This window comes from Colius striatus, chromosome 8 (assembly GCF_028858725.1).
Source record: "Colius striatus isolate bColStr4 chromosome 8, bColStr4.1.hap1, whole genome shotgun sequence".
Classification (NCBI taxonomy): domain Eukaryota; kingdom Metazoa; phylum Chordata; class Aves; order Coliiformes; family Coliidae; genus Colius; species Colius striatus.
The window spans coordinates 1,600,163-1,624,138 of record NC_084766.1 but is presented as its reverse complement, the minus strand read 5'-3'; the positions used below and the strand labels follow the sequence as shown (position 1 = coordinate 1,624,138).

Sequence of the window (23,976 nt, the reverse complement as noted above, 5' to 3'; positions counted from 1 at the left end):
ATTATGGAGTAAATTTTGGTGTGTCAATCCTGACTGTAAAATCCCAGAGAGAGGAAGGTTATTTTCCTGTCTTGGCTGTAATCGGGAGTGCAAAGTAACTTGCTCTTACAATTATGATCCGCTAGATTGCTGCTTTCATCTAATACAGATTTCTTAATGTTTTATATTTTCCTTCCTGCAGGTAAAATAAAGTACTCAGAAAGAGTCTATGATGCTTGTATGGAAGCTTTTGATTGTCTCCCTCTTGCTGCTCTCTTAAATCAACAGTTTCTTTGTGTTCATGGTGGACTTTCACCAGAAATTAATACACTAGATGACATTAGGAGAGTGAGTATTTTGTGTATTTGAAAATAAGTGGAAATACAGATATTTATATGATGCTATACAAAGTAATCTTTGTGAAACTGTCAGTATATTGTCTTCTGTTCTTATCTCTTACAGAAGTGTAAATCAGGAACTGAAATGTAGGCTAAGCAGTATCATAATGAAAACCTCTTGCGTTACCCTAGTGCGTTTTCTGTGAGCAGGTCTCACTGGGACAGCCAGGACTGCTGCAAAACACACACAAACCCCCTTAGAACCCCACGTAGTTTCCTGAGACAGGTAGTACACGCAAAGAGCTTCACATCCACTTGAAATAATGCTTCATGTTTCTTTCTAGCAAACTCCCAGAACTGAACTGTAGCCTTAAAATTGTTTGGTATATCAAACGTCCATCTCACTTATTCCCTTGTTCCTTTGAAACTGGCTTTGTTGTTTTACTCTCTTGATCACGTGGTTTAAGAGGGTGTGAAAGTGCAACGTGTAATGTAAATTCAGATTGCTGTTTAGGACTGATGTAGGCATTTGAGGGAGAGCTGTGGAGCGCTTCTCGCCGGTAAATGTGCCGAGCATATCAGTTCAAAGGACAAAGTCAAATGTTCAGAGTCACACAGTGGGAACACTGGTGGTGTGTGCAATTGAAAGGGAAAAGAAGATTGTGACTGTCTCTAATAACTTGATTTGAACTTGCACAGACCACTCTTGGCAGGTGGAGGTGGTGTCAGCATCCTCAAACCCAATCGCTTTCCTTTTGCATATTCCTTTATGACTCATCTTCATTAACTCAGCTGACGCCTTGACTGATGTGTTTGGAAACCAAACCCGTTCCTATTGTGATTAGTAACAGCTAAAGTGTGCTGGGTTTCAGCTCACAATAGAAATCAGTGATTCCAAGAAAGCTTTGGGACTGTAGGTGAGGATGGAAGAAACAAGTTGCTTATCCACGTGAGGAAGAAGGTGCGTGGGCACCTGTGCAAGAGACACATGTAAATATCATAGAGAAGGAAAAAGCATGTTCCTGGTTTGGTTTGATTGTGTATAAATGTTGATGGTCTGTTTTGTCTTTTATCTTCATTTACTGTACCTCTCATTTTCTTAGCATTGTCTCCATGTGTTCCATTCTTCTCTTCTGCCTCTCCTCAGATGTGCAGGCTGCTGTCCAGTTGAATCTCATCTCTGAATTCACCAGGATTTTTTTTTTGTACTGACTGGACCTTTTCAGAGGCTGGAATGTCATCTTATTTTGCTTACAGATATCACACTGCCAAGTAGAATGATGTGAGAGGAGAAGGAGATGGTAGAAACAGAGAGGGGAAGCATGTTCACAAGCTCAGTGGTGTAAGTGGGAAGATGTAGAGAGGCACGTTGCTTTTTTATAGCAAATGTGTGTACAGAAATCCTTATGCAGAGGAGAAGCAAGCAAGCAGGGCAAGTCAGTGATGCCATTCTGACAAGGCCTTAACGCTTCTCACACCATAGATGGAAGGAAGCATGGTCAAAGGTTTTTGTAAAGCTCAGCGTAAAGGAAATGTAGTTTGGAAACCACTTTGGAAAGCCACTGTCAGAATAGGGTTGTGATTCATTCTTCCTCTAGTCTGTCTTGCAGCTAATCAGGTTTCAAAGTGTCAGGTAAATTTAATGAAGAGGTAATTGTGTCATCCTGGCCTGTACTTCCAGATGTGCTTCCATAAGGCTCCAGGCTGCGTTAGTTTGAAGTACAAGCGTGCATGTTTATAGATAAGTATATGAAAGCCTGCATTGCGTATTGCTTGTGATGAAAACCACGTCTGTGAGTGTCAGGCAGTGTTATCAGAGCTGCTCTTTGGGCCTTTTTTGTTTTTTAAAGAGTTGTCTGGTGGCTTGGAAAAGGCACTATTGAGGGGCTGGCAGCAGCTTCAGTAGCTGCATTAGAGCTTGGCATGCACTGATACTGTAAATGCATTGAAATGAAACGGGTGATGTGGAATGCTCCTTTTATATCTAGGAATAGATCATACACTTGTGGTGGAAGCGTGGTGTGTGAGATGGCTTCTGTAAGCAGTTGAGACACTTGTATAACGTTACAAGCCTTCTGGTTTATCAGCAGAAGTTCTTACTAAGGAGAGGTCTTCTCTGCAAAAAAAGGCATAATGATCTGGCACAAGAAGGGAAATCTCAGCCCTGTAAAAAGTGTAAGGAGTCGCCTAAGAGAGAAAGAAAAGTCCTGTGCTTATGTTGGTGTCGCTGACATTCAGGGAGCTGGTGAAACTGCACCAATTAAGGGATTATTTTGGCTGGCTTGAACTTGTTTGCAGTAAGGGACAGCTATCGTGGTAGCTATGAGAGCAAAGCCTAACCAGAAAGGTTGCTGCGAGTGCTTCTGGGTTCTGGGAAGACACAAGTTTGTGAAACTTGGGGTTGTCTGATTCTTACTCTCTGAACTTTGTTTACACAAATGTTCTGCTGGTGTTGGTGAAGTGTCTCTCTCAGACACATGTCCATCAGCTTAGGGGTGCTATGTAGTTGGTTTCTTTTACGCTAGTGATTTATAAGGAGAGAAGTGTCCAGATAAGGTTGTGAGGACTCTTAAAGGAGAAAGACACACTTACAAATCCTCATTTACAACGTATGGTCACTTTTTTGTTTAGTTATTGGTGTTGTTAAGGCTTGGTCAGCAAAGTGCCTTGAAATCCACGGGGATGCTATGGGGAGTCTGTCTTTATCACACCTTGCTGCTTTTCTGTGGTCTGCTGAGGTTTCCCCTTCTTCAGTAACTTATAAAACAACTCCCACCCTTGGCTCGCCTTCACGTTGTTTTTAGGGCTTTGCTGTCTGATAGCTCTCAGGAAAATTAGGACAGGTTAATTAAAACCGGTGTCTGTATCTTCAAGTATGTGAAACTTCTGTGAAGGTCTTTCTCCTCACGAGTTTTAATTTGCTGAACCTGAATCTGCCTCCAAGGTTTCGCTGCTGCTGAAGCTGCCCATCCGTGTGATCCACTTCAGCTTGGTGGCCCTGGCTCCATAACACCTAGGAAATAGTTTCAATTTCAATATCTTCTGTACTAAAAAAATGCAGCACCCATTTCTGTTGTTACACCAGGGGTAGTGATCCTTACTCTTCAATATAAGTTGTTCTCAGTTACCTCGATCCTGTTTAGAGGTAGGTTGAGCCGATTTGGTCTGAGATCCCGCTTTGCCAAAGTCGCAGCCTATTCACAAACAGCTGCTCAGTAACAGGAGCTTTGAGTTGACTCTTGTCCTTTGTTAACTTGCTTGCTGTCCCAGTGGAGAGAGACCCTTCAGTCATTTGTTACACGCAGTCTGGGTTGAGTAGCTGGCAGTGACATGTCCTTAAACGTGGAGATGTGCTGAGAGGCGTGCCAGCTGGCAGGCTGGCTAGAGCAGGAGACACTGAGTTGCTGTGCATGTAAGTATATTGGTTTTCTACAAACCGACCTCCTTTCTTTGTGAAGTGGCTGCCTTGTTGTTCCAAAGCTGTGAGAAGGTAGTTTGGGAGAGAGGCGTGTCTCTGGCAGCAACCAAAACGTCTCGTTCATAACGTCCTATCCACTGGCTAAAGTCATAAGGGAAGTCCTCGGGTAACTCAAGAAAGTGCCTCAGAAGTGCTTTCTAGACTTTCAGCCTTCTGTAATTGCAGGAAACATCAATTGGCAAACCGAATCTCCCTTGTGTGCATACTTCTGTTAGCTTGAGGACCCAAATTTATTGCTGGAGGTTTAGAAACTTGATGGTTTAATCTACAGAAATTCAGGTACTTGCAGAAGTTGATGGACTGACTTCTTCAACCTGGGAGAAACATTCCATACCGGGTTTATCATCCAGTGTGGGAAGTGGCAAACCCCTGGATTTTGAATATCTTCATAAATTCCAACAACAACTTCAGTTAATACCTGCCTTGCCACTGCCTGGCAGGAGTTTGTAAAGATCTGGACCTCTCCACTTATGTTACAGGTGGCAGCCTCGGGAGCTCTGATTTTCCAGGGCATGAGAGAGCTTGGCACTACTGCTGGTTCCATAATTGAATGGATTCCTATGGACCGTTAGACTCAAATTCACCAAGTGCTCACCAAACCTCCCTTCGAACCTGTCACGAAGAGTTAAGTGTTCTCTAGTACCATCAAAGTCATCTTCCTTGCTATGGGAGGTAAAGTGAGATCAGTGCGCTGTCCATCAAAGAACCGTTCCTACATTTCTTGGATAAAATCATCTTGTGAACAAACTCCAGCTACATAAAGATCAAATCAGCTCCGTGTTGAACCTGGGATGGCTTAATTTGCTTTCTGGGACGTCAGAGCCTGGCTGACCGCTGCTTAACCCGAGCAGGGTGTCCTCCTCTTACGTTAACAAACGCACTGTCCTCCTTGCCTCTGCCCCTTCTCGCTGCGGTCACTAGGAAAGTAGCAGGCTGCTAAGGCAGGTGTTTCCATGTGGAAATCTGTAAAGAGGCGGCTAGGGGAAAGAAAACAAGCAGACATCTCCCAAAATAGGTCTAGCCCGTCACCCCGGGGCTACGGCTGAGAAACAAAGCCTGCAGGAAGGAAGTCTGAGACGGCTCAGGCAGTCACCTCTTGGTTGCATTGCTAAGCAGTCCATTATGGAGACGGGTGTTCCAGGGCTTTTTTTAGCTGGGATGTGGGGGTTTTTTTAATGATATATTTAGTCTCTTCTAGTCAGTGCTAATTATTCATGCTTTTCTTTTATAATTCCTGTTTTCCTGTGCTGTTTCTCTTCGCTAATTCCTGGTAGCGTCTCCAGATTGGTAGATGTGGCATGTGCATGAAAAAGGACCGTTTTGTTCCTTGTCTGTAACATGACCTTGTGTTACACACATCCATCAGTCTGGAGCTTTGTCTCCCTTCCTTTTACAACTAATAAGTCTTATTGCTCTTAACAGGTTTGGTTCTTTTGGCATGCCTCTGCCTTGTTTCATGAGGAGGAGAGGAAAAAACAATGCAGAAGCCACTTTTCTTTGCTGTGGTTGGGGTTTGTTCTGAAAAGCTCTTGGCATTGGTGGATATGTAGTTTAACAGGTGCGTGAAACCGCGTGATTCCCGTATTCAAGGAGTCTCTGTGCTGTCTGTCGCCTTTTCCTCCAACAGTTAGATAGATTCAAAGAGCCTCCAGCGTTCGGCCCGATGTGTGACTTACTGTGGTCAGACCCTTCGGAAGATTTTGGGAACGAGAGCTCCCAGGAGCATTTCAGTCACAACACGGTCCGAGGCTGCTCGTACTTTTATAGGTGAGAGCCGCGTGCCGTGCCGTGCCGGTGGCGCCTCTTGCCGCCTGCCCCAAGGGCTCGTTTCACTCACAGCTCTTTTCCTTCCACAGCTATCCAGCGGTTTGTGAATTTTTGCAAAACAATAGTTTGTTGTCAATCATTAGAGCACACGAAGCACAGGATGCAGGGTAAGTGCTTTGTGTCCTTCGACCAGTTCTTCACGGTGTGGAAAATAACGCTGGCTTGCTCCTGGCTCTAAGATGTACAACAATTTGTTTGGTTTTGCAGTTACAGAATGTACAGGAAAAGTCAAACTACGGGGTTCCCATCATTAATAACCATTTTTTCAGCACCTAATTACCTGGATGTCTACAATAATAAAGGTAAGAACTTGTTATTAATAACCCTATGTAACGGGAAATGTTGTGCTAGACTATGGGGAGGAGCGTGTGCCATTAATGACAGTCCCCTGCAAGAGCCCCTCGGGGCACAAGTGTGGGCAAGCATTGCCTCTGTAAAAGATGGTGCTAATTTAGTACTTGTGGATGTGACACCTTTTCCAGTCAGGCAAGGCTTTCCTGGGCTGTGGGGTTCTCACTCCCCTGGTTCTCTTTAGTTTGTGAGCTAAGGGAGGCAGCACTGGTCAGCAGCCTGTGCGTGAGGAGGTTTGTGTTGTGGTCAGCACAGAGAGGCTCATTGTGGTGACACGGGGCGTAAGGGCTGTGGATGGGGAGTCAAGAAAGAGCACAACACTGCTCTGAGCAGTGATCACCAGTGAAAATGTGGTTAGGGAGGAGTAAAACAAAGGGAAGTAATTTTTGTCCATCCTCAGCTTAAGATCCCAGTTGCAGAGGAGCACGCTTAATAGTGTGGAGAAGGATTTACAGGTCAGGCTTGCAGACAGGAGCTTCACTGTGAGTTAATGTTATTCCTAGAACAAAGTTCAACAACAGAAATGGTTAAAATAAGGGCTGCTGAAATCCAGGTGTGACATGGAAGTGTGGCATTTCCAGTATGTGACGAGTGAACGATCCCCAAATGTCCCAATACCTTTGAAACCAAGCCCTCTTCTCTGTGCAACACACTGCGTTTCCTTCCACCTGCCCCCAAAGAGCCATCCTCACAACCCGTGCCACTTATGTGGGGTGATTCACTGTACACAGGAGAACATGAGCTGTTGTTGCACTCATTGTAAAGTACAGGGGAAATAAAACTAGCTTCAACTGGCCTTTTACATGTTTCCACTGTCTCTGTGGACGTTACGTGTGAGGAATCCTTTTTCACAGCCTGTTCCCCCTGTAATGCGATGTAAGTATGGAAGAAACGCAGTCAGCCCTCATTTAGCTTTAGAGTGCTTCTGGTTTGTTTCTCCTTTCTCCCCCTTCTCCCTCATCTTCTAGATTTCTATGCTTTTAAAGCCTGAATTCTGGCTGTATTGCAGTTCTGAGTTAGGATGTTGCTGAAGCTGCAGAAGTAATACCTTTCTGGGATCTTGTACAAACCTTAGTTCATTATACACCTGTGAAAGGTAGCACAGCAATATCTTGGTATGTAACAGCACTTCAGCATGTGCAACACATCCAAAGTTCTCCATTAGAAATTGGTCCTGTAAATACTGTGTGTGTGAGAGAGAGGAGTGTCTCTGGGATTATTTTGTCTGGAGTATAAAATATGGAGCTAAACCAAACCTGTGACTTTACATTTGTGCCACTTGCAAGTTCTAAACGTCCTGTCTGAAATGTCTGGTTTTTATTTTAGCTGCTGTATTAAAATATGAGAACAATGTGATGAATATCCGTCAGTTCAATTGTTCTCCTCATCCTTACTGGCTGCCCAACTTCATGGACGTTTTCACGTGGTCTTTGCCATTTGTTGGAGAAAAAGGTAGGCAAAATTTACAGTGTCAAATAATTCCTGTTTCTCCCAAATTAGAGGGGGATTTTTTAATCTTTATAGTTACCAGTGAGGGATGGATTGTGGCATGTTGTGAAGATGGATGTGTCAGTGTTGGTCTTCGTCAGCTGGGAGAGTCGGTGAAGTTGTTCAGCTCATTTGAAGGGGTATTTTGGCACCTGAAAATGCTGTTTCTGAGAAAGGAGAAACTGAACTACAACTTGTTCTGCAGGTTTCAGTCAAGAGGCTTAAAACTGCATCTAACAAAGCAGAGGTGTTAACAGAAAGGACGGTTTCCATTCCGGGTATGCAGCTGCGTTGCTAATTAGCCCCTTTGAGTGCATTTCAGATCAATGTGAGAAGGGCTGATACTCTGCAAACACCAGGCTGTGCACATGGTTGATCTTGGTTAGTTACAGGTTTAAACTACCTTGAGATGTTGGTATAAAACTCTGACTTTCCAGTGTAGGTGTAACAGATTGACCTTCATTAAAGAGAACTTTGCCAGTTATTTTTCTTGCACTAAAGGTAATTTAGCACAAATTTGGGGGGGGTTAATTATTTTTTACTCCCCTCTAGAGTTCATAACTCTGAATCTAGGACACTGGGGCTCCAAGTAGTCTTCAGCTGAAAAGCAATGAGGTTACAGGCTATCTGGGTCTGTTTGAAATCCTCCCATGGCAGGAACTGCCCTTTTTAGCAGAGGGGTCTGGAAAGCTCTTTAGATTTCTTTGGGAAGTGTCACTGAGGTGATGCATTTGCAGTGGTGCAAGTCTGGGATCCTAGGTTTGGTTGTATTGTCTTTACTGAGCAGATAATTTGGGCACTTCTTGGTGCGGTTAACCCACTGTTGTTCTTTTTAAATGGATGAACCTGACATTTGAAAGCAGGTTTTAGTTTCTACCTCTCTCCCCCAAGGATTCACTCAATAGTGTTTTGAGCAGCAAAGCCTTCATTTTCTACAGATGTTCTTCTACAGCTGCAGGACTTGTGTAGTTTATGTCATGTTTTTCTGCTGCAGCACTGCTGCTATGTGCCTGCAGGTGCCAGGAAGGGAGGAGCTTTCTCATTTTAAGCCTAAATCTGAGCAGTCAAAACGTTTTCATGTTTAAATGAGTTTCCTGTAAAATCTAGTTCAGATCCTTTTCCTAATGTAACAATCCTCATCTACAAGGTGAGAGTTCTTACCTAAAAGAAGGACAGGACAGAAAGCTCTTTCTCTGAGCTGCTTTAACTCTGTGACAGTGCAAGTCAAGAAAAAGCAGGTGACTCGAGCCACAGCTGTGATGTGGGAAGCTCATTCACTGCCATTGCTGCTGCCTGGTTGTGTCTCGTGTGCATGGAAAGATTTCCAGTGCTCCAGGGAATGAAATGAAGGTTTCTCTTTTTTCCCATCCAGTAACAGAGATGTTGGTGAACGTGTTGAGCATTTGCTCCGATGATGAACTGATGACAGAGGGAGAAGATCAATTTGACGGTAGGAGCTACTTTAAGATACATAAATGTTTTAAATGATAACAGCTTGTTAGCCAGCAGTTAACTTAGACTGTGCTGTTGCCTGCCACTGGAAGAAAGTTGCCTTGCATTTTTTCTTTAGGTAGTGACACTTGGGGACAGGCAGAGAAGGGAGTTGTGGGTTTGTGTTTGTGAGCAACACGCATCAGTGGTGTCCTTCGCAAATATTCACGCCTGGTTTCTGTTTAAAGCTGAAACATTTGTCAGACCTTCTTGGCACTTTCAGTTTGAAACATACTAAACTCAGTTTGCTAATGTTTAAAATGGAATTACTGTAAGATCTTAAGTTCCTTAATGATTGCTCTTTGAGAAAGAGAGTGAAAGTCAGATACAGCCTCTCTTATGGCAAAGTACATGAAGCACGAAATACAGGCTTAGCTCTTGGTGTTTGATTTGAAAGCATAAAAGTTAAAGGAGAACTCGTGTATGTACATTGGATGATATGTATTTATGTAGTGAACTGTAGTATCTTTTGAACTGTGACACAGAAGACTGGTGAGGTGTTTGTGGCGAGATGATTAAGAAGCACCATTAAGGTGAAGACCCCTGGCACGTCTCACTTTGTTGTGTTGGGTTTTGAAGTAGTGCTGAATACCACACCTAAAAGCTCCTCAGCCTTTGCTTCGTTTTATCCAGTACCAGAACTGAGTTGGTGGATTGTTTGATGACAGGAGAGGAGGAAGGAAGGTTTCATCATCCTTTGAGGAACACTAAAGGATCATTTATAAAGATATTAGAGACGTGACCCCATTCTTAACGTCTGATAATTACTGTGCTCTGATTCAGTGGCAGGATGGCATCGTGCTAAGCAGCTGTGGGATTGAGGTGGAATGCATTGGTTATGAGCCACTTGAACTTTGCTGCCATCTAGATTGTTGCCAGAAATGTGAGAGCTCAGAAACAGTCTCAAATGGGATCCTGCAAGCAGTTAACTTCTGGCTTTCATTCAAGTGATCCTAGTAAACTGAGCATAAAGCAGCTAGACTAAGCATTGGCAGGGTAGGGTGGGGGGTATGCTGAGACATGAGGGTTTGTGTTGTCCAGCACAGGTGCAGTCACTGCTGATTGCCTGTGCCCTGAGTCACAGTAGTTGCAGTTTCCTGATCTGAATTACTTGATTGTTCCATCTCCTTTACCAGTTTCTTTGCTCGGTGCATCTCTCAGTGCCACCTGAGCACTGCCCACGCTTTGTCTTTCTATGGCAATGGATTGATTCTTTAACTGTTGACTTTCAAGCTCTCACTTGTGTATCATGGAATTCAAACACTGACTCAGCAATGCCACTTGTTGTTTGAGGAGTGCACTTTGAAGTGCTGCAGTTTGCCACGCTGGTTGTTCACGTTTCTTCTCCATTCCTTCGTGACCGCTGCCGAGTTAAACGCCTTTGTTTTATTTGTCTCACCTTTTTCTCCATCCTTCACTTCCTTTTTTTCTGGACTCTCCATCTGAAGAGCGACTCATGTATGGCAATAAAAAAGGTACAGACCAGACAGAGTAGGAGTGTTTTGCAATATGACTTCGTAGAACCTGGCAGCAGAAGCACTAAGGCAGAAGCACCTTTGTGCTGAGAGACACGCGTAGCATTCTTACTTCAGTGGGGTGTTTATAAAGGCTCATGTGTTGCACTGTCAGAAGTCATATTCCAAGACATCTGTCTTTCTGTGCATGAATCTTTTTCCTCCTCTCTTCCATTCCCTTTCTTTGTAGAATTCCATTCTTCTACCTGTTCCTTGGTCCCGCATGTGTGGGGAGCCTTCAGCTGTCTGTCGTGCTCCGTCATACCTTCACCAAGAGCCTTTTCTGCAGGTTGTGCATGGAATGTGTTTATACCGTGTTCCAAACCCTGCTGTGTGTAGTACTTTCAGTACAACAAGGTAATGTGCAGTTTTGAAGTACAAACTGTAGAAGGAAGGCTGTGAACTTAAATCCGTGGTCTGTCTCCTGCTTCTCAGAAGTCACAGGGCAGATAATTCTGGGCAGAAAAACCCTTCTGACCAGTGCTCACCTGACAGTCACTTTGCTCTTGGTGCAGATTTGTCACTTCCAGAGAATCATTTTGGGAAGGCATTAGGTTATAGAGGTGTTTCCAAAGGTTATGTCAGTTCTTTGGAGCATAATAATATGAGTGTCTCAGAGGTTGTTTATGGGGGAACAGGAGAGTTCTGTGTCGTGTCTCTACTTATTTAGGGTGTCATCAAGACATTCTTCTTGCAAGCAGGTGCCACCTTAGTGTCTTCTCTGGACTAACCAGGGTTCAGTGGCCACAGCAGTGCAGAGCTGCAGCCTGGAGTAATACATTTGGTCTTTTGGCCCGGCTGCGTTGTTTCTGGAGGGCTGAGGCACTGAAAGGTCACATCAAAGAAACCAAGCCAAACCAGCCAAACAACAGAGCTAGCCAAAACCAGCCTTTCTCCTTCTGAGACACAGGGACCTTCCTGAGCTAGACAGGGGCACTGACACCGCCTGTGTGGCCCAGCTCTGCATCAGTGCAGCCGTCAGGTACGTGTGGGTAGGAGGAGAACTGAGGCATTTGGAGGGAAGGAGTGGCGGTTCCTCACTTAGCCCCGACCTTTCTCAGAGTCCCCTTGGAGGTCCTCAAGCTGTTATTTAATAGGATCCAAAGAGAGGAGGTAAATACTTCCAGAACTTTGAAGGTGAACAGTTAAAGGGGCTGATTTGCAGTGAAACTGGAGTGTTTCAGTCAGTGCTGTGCGAAGCTTTTCCTCAGCCTTGGGGATTTTTGTTGTTTTAATCTGGTGTCTGCAGTTCATTAAAGTTGTTCCTTTGTCTAAAGAAAAACCACTGCAGTCCCTAGTTCCTGGCTCTTTCATTTGGTTTCAGTGCCCTGGCAGGTATCTGTCAGGGCCCAAGCTCCTTTCACTGTGTCCCTACAGAGGTTGTCTCCTGCTCCCTTTTGTTTCTGCGGTACCTTCTCCTCTCTCTGTGTGACCGTGGTGTTGCTGTTTGCCCTCACGTGCCTTGTCTTTTGGGTTTCATTTGGTTTGGTGTTTAGGGTGGGAAGTCCACCCACTGTCCTGCAACAGAAGGCCCTGCAGCTGTGGCCTGATTGGGGTGACTTGTGCTGGAGTGCCTGTACTCTCACCTGGAAGCTGAAGCCTAGAAAGGCTTCTTCCACAGCTGCCTCTCTCTTGAACACGAGCAGACACGTTTGTGGGTCTGCAGCTTCCTGCTGCCCGCTCCTGCAATCCTCTCTGCTTGCAAATCTGAAACTTGGCAACTTTTCATTGAGTACCAACAGTGCCAAGGGGAAGATGTGGAACAGCTACCAGAGCTCTCTGAGTTTGTTCACCTTTGGTCCCCTGTAGCTTCAGTCAAAGCATGACCGAGTTAACTCTTCCCTTGGTGTGATGAACACCCTCCTTCCCCAGGGGCTGAGGAGCAGCAGGGGTTTCACTTTGCAGATCTCCTCCTCTGCTTTCACTGTTTTAGAGGAATGGAAAAGTCAGCAAAGGGAAGGGAGGATGAGGGGAAGGATGACTTTCATATTGGGGCAAACCAGCAACATCTACTGTTGGAGAAAGGAGCCTCTGGTTTTATAAGCTGAAGGCAAGCAAAGGTGGCTCTCCCTCCCTTTCAGAGTCTTGTCTTCACCTGTGTCTGTCACAGATAGCATCTCTCTGCTCTGTGGGCTGTGCAGTGTTTGCCCCAGGTCTTGGATGTTTGTGATTTCTGCAAGGGATGCAGACCTAAGATGGTAATGGAACGCAGACTTAGGTGGTAAGGGAGGCAACAGTGCAGCTCTGTGACATCTTACTGTGTGGGGTTTTCTGTGGGGGTGTGGTTTTGAGGAGTTGGCATTAAAACCAGCAAACAAAGAGTTTTCTCATGGACAGCTGTGTGAGGATGAGCAAGAAATCATTGGGCAATACCTCTTTGGCTTCTACATCGGTCTGCATGCCTACATCTTGGTATGTACAGACGTCAGTGAGGAGTTTCAGGTGTAAAATCTGGGCAAATGAGTTGTGATAGTTCCTGCAGTGGAGCAGCAGTGATTTGGATGCTCACTAGCTTTAGGAAGTGAGCATGGGCATCCTGGGCTGTGTGTGTGTTTGAAGGGCACGGCGCTGACGGTGGGTGTGATGGCATTCCGAAGCCATAATCTTACAGCTTTGTGCCCTTAAGTCTTTGGATACCGGCCTCCTGTGAAGAGTGCTGAAAGGAAAGAGTTGTGTTTGGTTCAGTGCACTGTGAAATGGTGACCCTGTAAATAACTCCCGAGCTTGAGACTCTCTCTTATTCCATTGAAAGTAGGTACAGCTGCCGCACGGAAAGAAATCATCAGGAACAAGATCCGGGCGATTGGCAAGATGGCAAGAGTCTTCTCTGTTCTCAGGTACTCACGTGGCTCTTGTGCTCCCCAGCCCCCTCCTGTGCAGACTGGGAAGGTGTCTGTGTTTCAGGGTAATGGATGCCAGACGTTTTTCAGGGAGATCATTGAGTACCAGCATCTCACTGGGCACCCACCCCACTGGCGCTGGTGATTTTGGGGAGCTGCTTTCTGAGACACTCTTCATGGAATTGGCAGTGGCATCTTTAGTTTACAAGTTGCTTGTTGAGCTGTGAGTGTTGGAAAGACAATACCAAAACAGAGAGACGTGAAACTGAGGGTGTGACAGAGGAGGTCAGGACGGCTCAGACAGTTTCTGGCAGACACCCTAAAGTTGAGGACTAAGGTGCTAGGGAGGGGGTGTGTGTTTAAAAGCTTTTTAAAAAGGCCATTTTTCCTGTACCCATCTGGATCTGGAGGTTTCCTGGTCACATTTCCCCAAAATGCATCATTTTCCACTGCTGTGGCAGTTGGGATCATCTTTTTGAAGCTGGTGTTTCCTGAAGCATAGACACTTGGAACAAAGGTGTGATTGTTTTATGGCACCGAGATGTGCTCAGTCCCTCCTGAGGCACTCGGTGCTGATTTCAAAGCTAATGAGCCTGCACACGAGTAACTGCTCAGGGTTGGGTTCAGAAGTCACCTGTGTTCAGAACGTGTAGGCAGAGGAAGGCTCGCTGTGGGATAGAAGTGCTTTCCCCTTTCTCATTGCTTCAGTGTGAACTCACACTCAGCCTCAACAGGCATAAAGCACAGCACAAAGAGGCTCTCCCTCTCCCCCATCCCCTGCGTTCCTTTGGTACCCGTTTTCACGAGCAGATACTCAAGGCTCTGTGTTGTTTTCCGCAGGGAGGAGAGTGAAAGCGTGCTGACACTCAAGGGTTTGACTCCCACTGGAATGTTACCTAGTGGAGTGTTGGCTGGAGGACGCCAGACCCTGCAAAGTGGTAATGATGTTATGCAACTTGCTGTGCCTCAGATGGATTGGGGCACATCTCACTCTTTTGCTAACACTACACATAATGCATGCAGGGAGTTTCTGATGCTTTTCAGTTCTTGTCTCAGCGGCTGACACGAGCAGAGTGTTACGTGTTAATCAGGCAATGTGAAATGGATACTTCACCAGGGTATAAAACTAAAAGCAAACAAGTTCAGCGGTGTCAGGCCACATTTTCCAGACTTTGAGCTTCCTTAGTTGATGATTTTTCAGGTGGTGCAGATGCCTGGAGCCGGGTGACTCTATAGATCTGGTATCGAGGCATCTGACCGTTACAGACACAAAAAGGGCACCGTTACCTGTCTGCTTTCCATCTAACTGGGTTTGTTATAGCTGTGTTGGTATTCTCATTGACAATGTCAAGTACCTGTTGATATTCCTATTAACAAAAAGCTCCAAGCTGCAGAGTTCCATGTGACACTCCCTTGGTAGGCTGAAATGTGCTGCGTTTTGTACCCTGGTAATTAATGCCAAAGTTTGTTCTCTATGTTGTTTGTCAAACGTTCTATGTATAATTGACCTCCCTGAATTGTCCTTGTAACATGCTGTTTCCTTCCTCTGCAGATGTAGTTGCTTTCCTAGACCTGTCTGTCTCTCTCTAGGTATAGATGTATGTCTGTATAAGTGTTACAATTAAACCACTATCCCGGACACTTGTCTGTCTCTTGATGTAGAAGCAACCTTGTAGCACCTTGTTTTTGAGGTCTGCTGCATTTGCTGCTGCACTTGTCTGTGCATTTCCAACACGATGTACTTGAAAGGTATTCAGTAATTGTTGTCGACTCATCTGAGAATAAAGGGACTGAACCTAAAAGCTTGTAAATAAATCAAAATGAAGGGGTGTTATTAAGTGTGCATATATTTTTTTGCATGGAAATAAAAAGATCTCTATACAAAACACACCTGTAATCTGGCTCTTTGCATATTTTGTAAGAGGCTTTTCTTCTTTTTTTTCATTAGCTTGTGGAAGCGTGGGATCCTGCTTTCCCCGAGGCCCATAAGTGACTGGCTAGGCTCAGGGAGGGCGCTGGGGGACTGTCCCCAGTGGATTAAAAGGAGGAAGCCCGGGTTTCTGTTGCGGTTGCTGGATAACTAAAGCAGACTGCAACCGGGCTTCCCCTCAGCAGCGCTCAGCCGGGAGCTGTGCTCGGGCCTTGGGCCGGCCGCCCTCGGGCTTAGCTGGGGAGCGCAGAGCTGCGGACCGGCCCCGCTGCCCGTCGTGCCGGTGGCAGGGCTGTGGTGCAGGGCTGTGGTGCGAGCGCCGCTCCTGCCCGGGCGGTTCCCCACAGCCGCTGCTTTTCTCCGCTGCCCGTTTCAGTCTCTTTTCTGCCGCGTTTTGATTTTTCTCTGTAGGTTTTTTAAAGCCCGTCGCCACATTTTCTGTGCAACAAGCAAAGCTGTGTTGCTGGGGTTTTTTTTAAAGCTTTGAAACATGAATGTCACACTCAAGTCATTTTTCAGTGGACATATAATGTCTGCGAGGAAGTTTATATGTGCAGTGTGTGTACGTGATTGTTCTGTGACTGTCCGTAACAAGCAGTGGTGTGTGTTTCCTACTCCATCCAGCTCCTCCTAAAGCATTATGTTCTAGTTTTGATTTTCATTGTTTAATAGGATACTTTTGTGATGGTTATAAACAACCCAAAGGAGCCTGCCTTCCTGTCACTCACGTAACAGACTGTTATCCATGTTGCATTGCAAGTGTCAGAGAGGATCAAACTGACTAGAAAATTCTGGTACCGTGAAACATCGACTCTGCCACGGCTGAAAATGTGGGACATTGGGACAGTTTGGATTTTTGTGGGTGTGTTGGTGTGTCTGTTTTCCTCTTGGCTGGAGCCCCTGATGGCAATATTCCTCGGTGCTCAGAGATCTCCTTTGGTTTAGTCGTGTCGATGGTTGAAAAATAACTCCTTGAATTGCAGCCACTTCTTTTTTCCTGACGAGAGCTTCACTGATTTCAGTCTCAGAAGTAGCTTTTCCATTTGGATGCACAATTGCAAAGCTAGAGGTAAACAAAAGACAAAGTTCACTGACTGCTACTTCTCAGAACCATCGTGGTATCACGTTCTTGGCAGAAATATTGGTCGCTGATAGGACAGAGGCATTTCCTACTACCGGTGTTTGCTGTTTGGAGCACATTGTGCTATGGGGATCGGTGTCCTGTCAGTAAATTGAAGCTAGTCTAGACTTGAGGAAGAGAACTGTGGCATTTGTTAAACATCAGTTCTTTTGTTTGCTTGGAAGTTCACCAGACTCCCCACAAAAGTCTGTCAGGGCTTCCAGGGCTTCAGGCTCAGCTGTGCTTGTTTTTCAGTGGCATGCTGAGACAAGGTGAAGTTGTGCTGGTTGCTGTCACCTCTCTCAGAAGCTTTGAAAGCTACAAGACATTGGAGTGTAAATCTGCATTTTTGTACAGTGCTGGGCTGCCATTTTTTTACCAGGGCAGCTATACACACACATATATGTATGTATGTATGTAAGTCACCATTCAGGCAGTGCAGATGCAATTTTTGCCTGTATGCCTACCCAGTGTCAGTAACATGCTCTGTACTAGAGCTTAGCAGATGCCACTGTGTTCCAGGGGTTTGGGGAGCCACAGCTGCTCTGTTTGGTGAGGCACTGGCCATTCTCAGAGCTTGTTGGCGTTGATGTAACACAGAGCAGGGCACCAAACTCCTTAGTCAGTCTAATGCAAGTGTGCTTGGACAGATTCTTACTGCAAAACAGAGCAGGCTGAGGCTGAAACACAAACCCTAACCTTAGTGAAAGGGTTAAGCACAGACAGGTGAGTTGAAAAAGCTAGTGTTGGACAGAAGTGCAGAAGTGTGTCCTATGGAGGAAGGCAGTGTAGCATTATTTTTTTCCTCCCTGGACATACAGGATATGTTTTTGGGCAAGGAGTTGTAGGTTCCTCTCAGACAGCTTGAAAGCAGCAGGATAAAACATACAGACAGAGTTATAGGTATCTTTCTTTACATTTATAGATTTAATTTTGTATATAGGTAAATCTTAGAGATTTATGGGGTTTGTCATTTATGTTGCTTGCCTGCTGTAGTAGCTGAAATATCAAAGCCCATATCAAGTGCTGTTCCTTAAAGAAGTGTTTCCCAGTGGCTTATTCTGTGAACTGAAGCCAGCAAAAGCATTTTCCAGGCAGAGTCAACACCCATTTAAAACAAACCCCCAGAAAGCCTTCCCCAGCAGCACACCAAACACAAGCTTCTGTTACGAATCAGCTGAACCAACCAAACGCTTCTTCCCTCTCATTGCCACCCTTGCTGTTAGTCAGAGGGGCGTGAAGGTGTTGAAAGCTGGCAAGGATTTTGTGTCAGAACTGCCCCCTGTGTAAAGCAGGGGCAGAGCTGGCGTTGAGCATGGAAACTCCTTGAAATCTTTTCAAAACTTGCTCTCAGGTGGAGAACTCTCTGAGCAGAGACTTGAGGATTACCTGTGACGGGAGCATGGCACAGCATTTGTTTGGGGCTGCTCGGGGTGTGCAGAGAATAAAGCTTTCCTTTAGATGCACCTGCAAAAGGGGATCCAACAAAATTCTTCCCAAATGGAGCCTTTGCAGTGTGTTTCCAAGTGCTCGTATTTTCCAGTCAGTTTGTTCTTTTATGTCCCGTTGAAAATGATCTTTTTGAACTGTGGTGTGTGCTCCAAGATCCTTTTTGGAGTGAATAATGCTGCAAGTGCAATGAAACTAGGGGTAAAACTTGGACTCTGTGTTTATGCCCAAGCTACGTAACTTACAGAGGTGAATCAGTACTGGTGGCCTTTCCAGGAAAGGATTGCAAAGAAAGACCTCCCAGGTAACAGGAGATGGTGGAAGCAGGTGGTGGGGGTTTACCTAGCTGTGTTTTTCGGGTGGCAGATGGATTCTACTCTGAAAGTATTTGATGACTTTCTGAAATGGTTCTTAAACTCAGTTGGTTTTACCATTGGAGACAGTTTCAGCCCCTTCATCCAGTCCAGTGGGGATTTTGCAGTGAGTGAGCAAGTGAGGGTGCTGCAGCAGTGAGGCTGAGGCTTAGTGTAGGCAACTGGTCCCTGAGGAAGCCAAAACGTTGTGCCTGGCCTTTGCTGGCTGGGAAACGAGAAGTAACAAACTTAATTCTCTGGAAAGGGTCCTGTTCTGATCTAACAGCCCGTTTCCTTGGGTAGCTAGTGTCCCCAGCACCTGCTTGTCCTGGCTGGTGGTGTTACTCTGCCGTCTCAAGCCCTACACCAGTAGCTGTGCTGCTGCAGGTGCGCTTTTGGGCCACATTGCTGAAACTGAGGTGTTGGAGGCACAGCTCACAGGGAGGGGACATGAAAAGCTGTTGCCATGATTGCAGCTTCATAGGCCAGGTCGTAGTGACAGGGTGATTTCTTGAGCAACAGCAGAAAGGGAAGTTTTTGTGACAGAAAAAATGGTTTGGGGTTTTTTTTCCCCAATTAAAAATAGCTTTAATAGGAAACCAAAGGGATTTTGACCTCCTGATGGCCTCATGTTAGAGCTTTGGCTCCCAGAGCTAAAACAATTGGGAAGGCTCTTACACCTAAGGAACTACAGCAGGTGTCATGGTGATTGAGTTTGAGCACCAGCTAGTAAGACAGATTCTTTTCATACTGGTGTGAGTTCACCTGTTAAATCCAGGCCTGTTCCTGCTGCAGACTTCGGTGCTGATTCAGCCAAGCAGTTCTCCAGACTCTGTCCATCTGACTTGCTAGATTGGTCTCATGCGATTTAAACTCCTTAGCCCAGCCCTCAGAGATGCCCAGTTTAGCTTAAAGGATGATGTTGAAGTGCTGGTGAAACTTGAGGGAGACAGCATTAATCTCTCCTTATTAGAACACTACTAGAGTGATGTGTGCAGCAGCGCTCCTGGCAGTGTAACGAAGCTCACTGATGCACTCTCATCTTAGAGACGGTGGTCTTGGATCTGTAGGGCTTTTTTTTCAGCCCCACCACAGCTTTAACACCTCAGTTGGGATTTTCTGTCCATTCCCGGTTAAACAACAACATCCAAAGCAGAAACCTTAGGGGAATGTGCAGTCAGTCACATCAGTGAATCAGTGTTGCCCTGGTACGCTTCCAGTGGATCAGTTGCATGGGTTAATGTGTAGCAGGAGTTTTCACTTGCAGCCAGCCCCTGAGAGCCGCGCTGACCGTGTGACCTGCGTGTGCTCTAACCTGGCGTAGCGTACGGTGTTAAATTGATCATTGCCTTTTCTGCTGTGCGATATTACACTCTTCATCTTTCTCATTCATTTTGCATGCATCTGCTCACTTCTGTACAGCCACTGTAGAGGCAATTGAGGCTGAAAAAGGTATGATCAGAGTCTTTGCCACTGGCAGAGATCTGTGGTGTCTGGGAGGGGATTCAAAAGTACTCTGTGTGGGTGTGTTTTACTTTCAACTTGCACAAGCAGAGATGAATCAACAGCATTGATTCATCCCTTTTACATGTAACATTCATTTCTGGCTGCAGGGTGATGGTTATCTTTAATATTCCAGGGAAGTTCTTGGGGGGGGGGGGGGGCCTGTTTCTTTGTTTGTTTTTACACACATGCAGTAGGTTTTTGTATAGCAGCATGTTGTGATACATGGTGGTGTTGTCTTGAAGTCCTTTAAGAATGGTAGTGTTCAGTGGGGCTTTTGTTCTGCATCCCCCTGCAGGGTTCTGTTGGGGGGGGTGGTGTGGCAGGAGGGTGGTTTGTGCATGCCTTTGCCCATAAAGTCTGTTTTAATGGCTTTGAACGTGTATCTTTAGAACTTCCAGTGACACATCTGGTAGTGCAAGCTGTATAAACGTAGGGTTTTGTCCTCTAGATCCTGAACACAATCTGTTGACCCAATCCATTCCCAGTATAGATGCCAGCCTGCCAGCACTGGGCACCTTAAATTCCAGGGACTGCCAGTGCTTCTGTGCTAAACAAGCTGCACCCACACCCTTTGGTAGTGGTGTAGAGCAGATCACCCTCAGACTTATTCGGCTTCAGATATTGTTGTGGTTTCAAAGACACTTTAATTTCCTCTTGCTGATACCCAGGGAGGTGAATGACAGAGCGTAGCAGCAGGGAGAGCTGCCCCTGGCCTTTCCCAAAGCACCCTTTAAGCACTGGCCTCTTGGGGTTTTAACTGAGGAAGTCAGATCTCCAAAAATACAACCGAGTGCCATATTCTGTTCTCACGCACACGTGCAAGAGCTGCACACGGTGCTGTGAGTGGGATGCTGCACTGGAGTCTCCAGCTGCTTCATCCCAAAGGCTGCAGTCAGCGTTAATATGTGCTTGGCCGTTGTCACAGACCTCGTACGTTAACCAGTGGCAAAGCAAAACCTGCTTCCTGTAGGTGCTTTAAATACGACTGTATTTAAATGCCACCATGGTTTGACCACGGTGCCGGCTCGGCGCTGCTGCCCGTTCCCTTCAGCCCCGGGACGAGCGCAGGATGTGACCCACATCCCACAGCCCTTTGGCGCAGGGGGCCGTGGCCGAGCTCCCCCCGCTGCTTTTGGAGCCCTCTGCCGCCCCGCGCCCGCTGTGCTGCTTCAGACCTCGCCGACATCCCCCGGCACAGAGGGGGATGCTGAGCCAAGCCCCGCGCACTGGGCAGCAAAAGCAGCTGGCGTGGGCGGCCTCCCACCACACACAGCAATCAGGTGGGCTGGAACCCCCTCGATTCCCAGGCGCAGGATGTTTGCCAGGCGCTGGTGCCGTTGTTCCCACAGGAGGGCAGGTTAGAGCAGCTTGTAGCGAGACACACGCCGAGTTTTCTCTTGGCCGGTTTCTTACCTGTTTGTTTAAACGTCGCTTGTTAGAAAAAGTATGTGCTTGCCACTGCCTCTGCTGCTACTGACATCTCCAATTTGCATTTTGTTAAGCAATACGAGGATTCTCTCCGCAACATAAAATCTGCAGTTTTGAAGAAGCAAAAGGTTTGGATAGGATCAATGAGAGAATGCCACCGAGGAAGGACGCTCTTCAGCAAGACGGCATTCACGCTGTGAGCACAGCCAGCGCCAATGGAAACGACGGGACTGGCAACAACAACGCGCAGTGACCCCCCGGCCCCGGCAGCTTCCGTTGCACTCGCTCGTGTCTCGCCTGAGGATCCCCGGAGTCGGCTTCCTGACGTGACGCAGCGCGGGGGGATCGCTCCGGGGGCTGCTCCACGCCGGTGCAACTCCATCCGAGCCGATCCCACGGAGCCCAGCAGCCCGGGGCCGCTGGCGCGGGAGCACGCACCTAGACTAGTGTCTTACGCTCACCCTTGGCAGCACGTTTCAGTTTACAGACGGGACGGGGTTATTTCTGTTTCTCTTTTCGGTAGTTTGTCCCTCCGGGGCTTGGGGTGGGGGGTGTTTTTAAGCTCAGGCTTTGAGACCCGGCCCTCAGAGCTTGCTATTTATTACCAGACGTGGGTTTCTCGACGTGTCTTTAAAACCGTAGGTTAGAGTGGTCTTAAAGTACCTGAGGCTGCAAGAACTGTGTTTGAAAGAGACGGGGGGGGAAGCAAAAAGACCCTCTCAGCTGGTCCTTGTGTCAGATGCTGGCCTGGGCTCTGCTCCTTGCCGGTCCTTGTGTCAGACGCCGGCCTGGGCTCTGCTCCTTGCTGCTCCTTGTGTCAGACGCTGGCCTGGGCTCTGCTCCTTGCCGGTCCTTGTGTCAGACACTGGCCTGGGCTCTGCTCCTTGCTGCTCCTTGTGTCAGATGCTGGCCTGGGCTCTGCTCCTTGCCGGTCCTTGTGTCAGACACTGGCCTTGGCTCTGCTCCTTGCCGGTCCTTGTGTCAGACACTGGCCTGGGCTCTGCTCCTTGCTGGTCCTTGTGTCAGACGCTGGCCTGGGCTCTGCTCCTTGCCGGTCCTTGTGTCAGACGCTGGCCTGGGCTCTGCTCCTTGCCGGTCCTTGTGTCAGACGCTGGCCTGGGCTCTGCTCCTTGCTGGTCCTTGTGTCAGACGCTGGCCTGGGCTCTGCTCCTTGCTGGTCCTTGTGTCAGACGCCGGCCTCGGCTCTGCTCCTTAGGCGTTGCTGATTCCAGATTGCATCCGCTGCATTTTTTAGTTCCCAGCTTACCAGAAGATTTCTATGTAGGAATGTTTGTTACTTGAACACAGAGTTAAAAGGAAAACCAAACCAAACCAATCTGATTCAGAACCGTTTCTGCCCAGCTCTTTCAAGGCTGCCCCCCCCCACCCCAGCCTGCATTTTAAAAACCACAGAATCCAAGGCGTGGTATGTACGGGTTTGAAAAGCAAACACGGGAGCGCTGGTTTTAAGGTACTTTGGATTGAACTTTGTACATTGTTTAAGTAAATTTTGGTTCATATCAAGTCTGTAAAGCTTGGCATTGTATTTTGTGCATGCATGTTTTCATTTGGCAGATATTTAATATATAGACCTACGATGTACATCTCTAGGTTACCGGGCTGTTATGGGTACTTTTAGTTTCTCGTGAGTATTTCGGTCACGCCAGTAGCTGGCAGCCCGCTGGGCTCAGTAGCTGCAAGCTGCTGCTGCTGCTTTTTAAGCCTGTAAAGGAAACTGAAGCCGTACGGGACGTGGTTTTTGTTTAGGCACAGCAGCACGTAAGCAACCGCTCTGTGGCCCCCTGAGGCGTTAGTGGAAGTGTGAGCTTGAGACTGCATGTACCTTGGTATCCACGGGACTGCTCGGTTCAAATAAAGCGTTGAAGCCCTGTGCTGACTTGTTCACAACTGATGGACTGTACTGAGTGCCACTGTATCTACTTCTGACATTTGCTCCGTGGTCCTCCTCATCCCCTGGAACACGACTTGAAACCCCCGTCACTAGAGTTCATCTCCCTTTTGGTTGATGTTGTTTTTTGGTTTGCCATGCAGTACAATCTGTACATACCCCTCAGCTGGAGATTTTATGCATGTTCTGAACTATTCCAGTATTTTATAAACAGTAGCACACAATAAATTTTGTGCGTGAGCTGCGGCTCCTACCCCTGTGTGTTGGTTTTATTTGGCACACGAAGGTCTCATCTGACCTGGAAAAGTGCTTAGAAATAGTCCTCCAAGAAGCACAGTAGCCTACAAGCTGAGATTTAGCTCTCAGAGAACCAGCTGGATGTGAATGCTGCTTCATTTAAATGGTACCCCTGCTTCTCTTCATTTCTTTTTGGCTTTTGAGTTGTCTCTCACCAAGAGAGCACAGCCAGGTATTTTCTGCTGGGCATCCACTGCTGCTTTGTACGAGCCTGTGAGAGCAGGGGGAGTGGATTCCAGAAGGACTGGGGTGTGGGGGGGTGTGTGTGTGTGTGTGTGTGTGTGTGTGTGTCGGTTTGAACTCAGCCTTGGAGGCTGGTGAAGTGTGTTGGGGCTGCTTGTTTGGGCAGAGGGGGAGCAGCACAGATCTCAGAGTAAGGATGAGCTCTGAACAGGGTGAGACCCGAGAGCAAAGTGAGACGCTGTTACCGATGGGGTTTTAATGTCTGCTTTTGCTTTATTGCAGATGCATTCTAACTGGAAAGTCTTTTCCAAGTTCAAACGCAGAAGATCAAGTTGACAAAAGGTAAGATCTGGGGTTTTTGATGCAGCACCTTCCATCCCTGGAGCTGCGCAGCCTGCCCAAAGGGCGGGTTGCTCCTGCTGTGTCTCCTGGCCCCCTTTCCCCCAGCAACCAGGTGCCAGCACGTTGTCAGTGGGATTGCTGTGCCTGGAAGGT

The 23,976-nt window shown here is 46.9% G+C and overlaps 1 protein-coding gene across 9 annotated transcripts in view; it reads left to right on the top strand.

Moving 5' to 3' along the window:
• The window catches only part of PPP3CB (protein phosphatase 3 catalytic subunit beta), a 50,355-nt gene that overhangs the window by 22,018 nt on the left and 4,361 nt on the right, over positions 1-23,976 (top strand). For 6 of the 9 annotated variants that reach the window (XR_009819180.1, XR_009819179.1, XR_009819181.1 and 3 more), the window contains exons 5-13: positions 182-327; positions 5,423-5,562; positions 5,652-5,729; positions 5,830-5,924; positions 7,300-7,425; positions 8,834-8,911; positions 13,219-13,303; positions 14,147-14,244; positions 23,764-23,823. Coding sequence is in view for 4 of the 9 variants with exons in the window: in XM_062001174.1 (XP_061857158.1) it covers positions 182-327; positions 5,423-5,562; positions 5,652-5,729; positions 5,830-5,924; positions 7,300-7,425; positions 8,834-8,911; positions 13,219-13,303; positions 14,147-14,244; positions 23,764-23,774 (857 nt within the window). In the remaining 5 variants the exon portion in view is untranslated. Of the gene's footprint in view, positions 1-181; positions 328-5,422; positions 5,563-5,651; positions 5,730-5,829; positions 5,925-7,299; positions 7,426-8,833; positions 8,912-13,218; positions 13,304-14,146; positions 14,245-21,166; positions 23,255-23,763; positions 23,824-23,976 lie in introns of those variants that run through there. The other 3 variants (XM_062001173.1, XM_062001172.1, XM_062001175.1) reach the window with 3 other exon arrangements.